At 38.3% G+C, this 3,677-nt stretch overlaps 1 protein-coding gene across 1 annotated transcript; it reads left to right on the top strand.

Moving 5' to 3' along the window:
* The first annotated feature begins 763 nt into the window (after positions 1-763).
* On the top strand, positions 764-3,442 carry NIP7 (ribosome biosynthesis protein nip7). The gene is made up of 6 exons (XM_051208130.1): positions 764-816; positions 859-938; positions 972-1,055; positions 1,100-1,379; positions 1,424-1,679; positions 3,066-3,442. Exons 2-5 carry the CDS (start codon positions 883-885, stop codon positions 1,541-1,543), a joined length of 540 nt encoding a protein of 179 aa, XP_051068481.1. The 5' UTR covers positions 764-816; positions 859-882; the 3' UTR covers positions 1,544-1,679; positions 3,066-3,442.
* Positions 3,443-3,677: the final 235 nt, after the last annotated feature.

Genomic DNA, 3,677 nt, shown 5'->3' with positions numbered 1-3,677 from the left:
CCGGGAGGTCGCAGTTAAGGGGTTTCGAACCCACTGGGCTTTAAAAAGGACATTCACTAAGCTTGATACTACCATGTTCACCACATTATACACATCCTTAGTGAGAACTAAGTTAGAGAACTGTGTTCAGGCTGCAAGCCCCTGTTTAAAAGGTGGCTCAGACATACTAGAAAAGGTACAGAGGGCAGCTACGCGTGCAATTCCGGAACTCCGGGGTTTATCATATAAAGAGCGGCTTGAAAAACTGAACCTCTTTACTCTGTCCTATCGCAGACTAAGGGGAGATCTAATATTGATGTACAGAATACTAAGAAATGATTTCGAACCTAACTTATTCTCTCTCTTCCTTCCCACTAGATCGGGACACCTCAGAGGACATAGCAGGCGAGTAGAAAAGCCAAGAACGAACAAAATACCCGTGGCATACAGGTTTTCACACCGAGTCATCAATACTTGGAACCTGCTGCCTGAAGCAGTGGTATCCGCACCTTCAACTGACTCTTTCAAGAGAAGACTGGACACTCACAGAAGCATACTAGAAAAGGAATAACACAGGCCGTAGGCCTCTGTCCTTACTACACAAATCTGAACAAGTCTGAACATTCCTTACTTTAAAGAATAATTAGAATATTAGCACGTATTATTTTTTTGCACACCGATGCCATAGCTGAATGTTTAGATGACAGAGACTGAATAAATTTGACCTCAGCCAACAATACACTTGGCTTTAAGTCATTTGGCGTTTTCTGAAATATGCAGGTCTCCTAAAGGCGCGCCTTGAGGCGGGTCGCTCAAGGTCGCCGGGACGAATAGCAGGTAACTTCATTGAGGCGAACTTTATTTCTCCTACTCCCTTAGTGCCACTCGTTAAACTCAGTGAACATGAGAGATCTGAAAAAAGATGAGTTCGCTAAGGTTGTAGCCAAACTACAGAAATAGTAACTTTATGATATATTCCTAATAGCTTTAAGTATTAAGGATGCTGATGAATTATTAAACAGACCAGACGACAAGTACAATTTTTACTACCATCGTGATCGCGTTTTTTATTGCCGGTAAGCTTCAACTAATCTTTCGAAAGTGTACGTTATAAAATTAGTTCGACACTCGCAAAACATGCTGCATCAATCAAAAAGAAACATTTGCTAAGCTTTGGGACTTGTATTGGTCGCTTCTCAAAAACAGGCAACTTTAGACTCCACATAACCGCGCTTGACTTCTTATCACCGTATGCCATGTATCGTGTTTGGTTAAAAGCACCGTCTGAACAGCAGTTTCTTTATGGACAAAATATTTTGAGGTCAGGTGTCGCTAAGATGTCGGACAACACTCCTCAGTACGCCGGTGTTGTTGTAATGAACATGAGTGATATGCCTCTAGTAATGCATCCAACGAAATTTCGTACCTAACCTATTATTTTTAGGGTTTTGGGGTTGCTGCCAAGTCATCTCTGCAAGTAAAAAACACTGATCCAATGACAATAACCGTCTTTCACCAAGCTGATATTGGGGAGTATATTCGATCGGAAGAAACTATCGTTTGAAGTATATGGATAACCTTATGTACTGCTTTTTTCTGTTTGTATAAAAACTTTCCTTAAACACCATGTTGTTGGCTAAATGGCTTTAAGATGACAAAAATGTTACTTGGAGATCATGTGATTTTGTTTAAGACAGCAGGTATGTATACAAAACCACCTAGGTATAGGTTTATGTGTCATTAGTCTCGAATATTTGCTTTCCATACTCATCGGGATTTTTATATATGTTCTTGAGTTTGGATTGCATTCCGATAGCATTTACTTTTCTCATTCAAGCCAGTATTATATGCCACTTCAAAATGATCCAGTTGTAAATGTGCTGCTTTTTGTACTTTAAGGAAGTAAATGTTAGTGAAATTCCTCATGTGGCATGGCCTACTACATTTTGGAAATTAAAACTGATAATCCAGTTTTAAATAGCTGTAGATCTATGTTTGCGTAGTTCGTAAAGATCAATATCAAAAATAAGTCTTAGATATTGAAGGAAAATTTAGATTTATGTATAGGGCTAAAAATGTGAAACATAGCTTCAGTCTAACATTTGGTAGATTCTGTATTACGTAAATATAAAATTTAAAAGACATGTAAATCGGAAATTTTCATTTCTGGGTAAGTTTATTGCATACCTCATACGTAGTTATATTACTAAGTAAACGGTAATAAGGTTAGGCACTATCTTCTGATCAAGGAGGGTTACCTTTTAAGCCTGCAATTCAAGTTTCATGGGTTATACTACCTATATCAGCTCAGCGACCATTCAAATATGTGGCTTAGTAGTTGAGCTAAGATAGAAGCTAAAGTTAACTAGACAACTGTATGAGGCTGTCCAGATAGATACAAGCTATGGCCTTCACTATGCGAAGGTTGGTTTTATCTTCCAAACTATCGACGTAAACAAATTTTGTTTAGTTAACGGAAACATGAAGTCGTTTGCACATGCCGTAAATAGTCCCAAGTGACCTGCCAATAGTAATCAGGTACTAACTGGTATGGAGTTTGAGTAGTACATACGCCATTTCTTACTTAGCGTAACTCTTTTAACGATTATGCGTTTGCGATCTGTCTTGAGCCACACTTTATCCGAGGAGCATTGAGACAATTTTTTTTTAAACAGAAGGTTGTACAAGGTTGAAATGCGTGAAGTAGCAGCTCAAGTCCTGACGAATTGTCTGCCGTTATTACTCAGTGCAGCAGTGATTCTCACCAACTAATGAATGAAGTGGGCTTCTATGGTTGGTTGGTCTACAAAATATCCCTTCATCGACACTGAACCGGCTTAATGGTATTTAACCTCAGCTAACCCTACCGTTTGTTGTATAAGTGGCGCATTTATGATGCTCCAATCCATTATTGTGTTTAACGATGTGAAATCAACGTTGGTCTAACAGCTGATGGTAGGTATATACTACTCGTTATTAGTCATGAAGTTTAAACAATCACACAGTAGTTTGCATTCATGTCCCGTTCTGTTAACTACAAAATATCGCAGTCTCATATTTTTTTCTTTGCTGTTATTTCTGTCTAGTTACATCTCGAGGCACTGTCAGGTATATACGTTGAGAAATGCCTAATTAACGACTGTCCTATCCTAGCTGTGTGAAAAATGTATTTATACCTATTTTGCTTCGTGATTGTCCTCAGTCTCTTCGATGGTTTTAGAATCTAAAGATACAAGTACGGTTAATATAAGACTTTTTTGGCGGAAAAAAGAGTAAATATGCGATTTGGAACAAATTCTGTCTTTATCTCTATAAGAACCATAAACTTCCAGAATTGTGTGAGCTTCGAGCACATGCGAGATATGCTAGACAGAAACGTAAGCCACTCGTGTCACGGAACTTGAATCCCCTTTGTTTTGTACTGTTCACGCTTCCCCTCATATTATCACATCCCTTCAAAGCACCTTGATGCACAACTTACAATTGCTCTTCTGCAAAGTTTTATTTAGGAGGAAATTAGAACTACTTGCAAATAAATTAGTTTACTCTTTAATATGGACTTCATTAAGTTACAGATCTTCTTGTTTCCAGTAAATGGCCGTTTGTTGACTCAAAATTGATATCTGGGTCACATTCTTTCATGTTACTGGGATGAATGGCACAGAACACCATTGAAAATTACGTAAAACCGGTAACCT

This window comes from Schistosoma haematobium, chromosome 2 (assembly GCF_000699445.3).
Source record: "Schistosoma haematobium chromosome 2, whole genome shotgun sequence".
NCBI lineage: Eukaryota > Metazoa > Platyhelminthes > Trematoda > Strigeidida > Schistosomatidae > Schistosoma > Schistosoma haematobium.
Note: the sequence above shows the minus strand (reverse complement) of the source record. Positions and strands in the feature narration are given on the sequence as shown.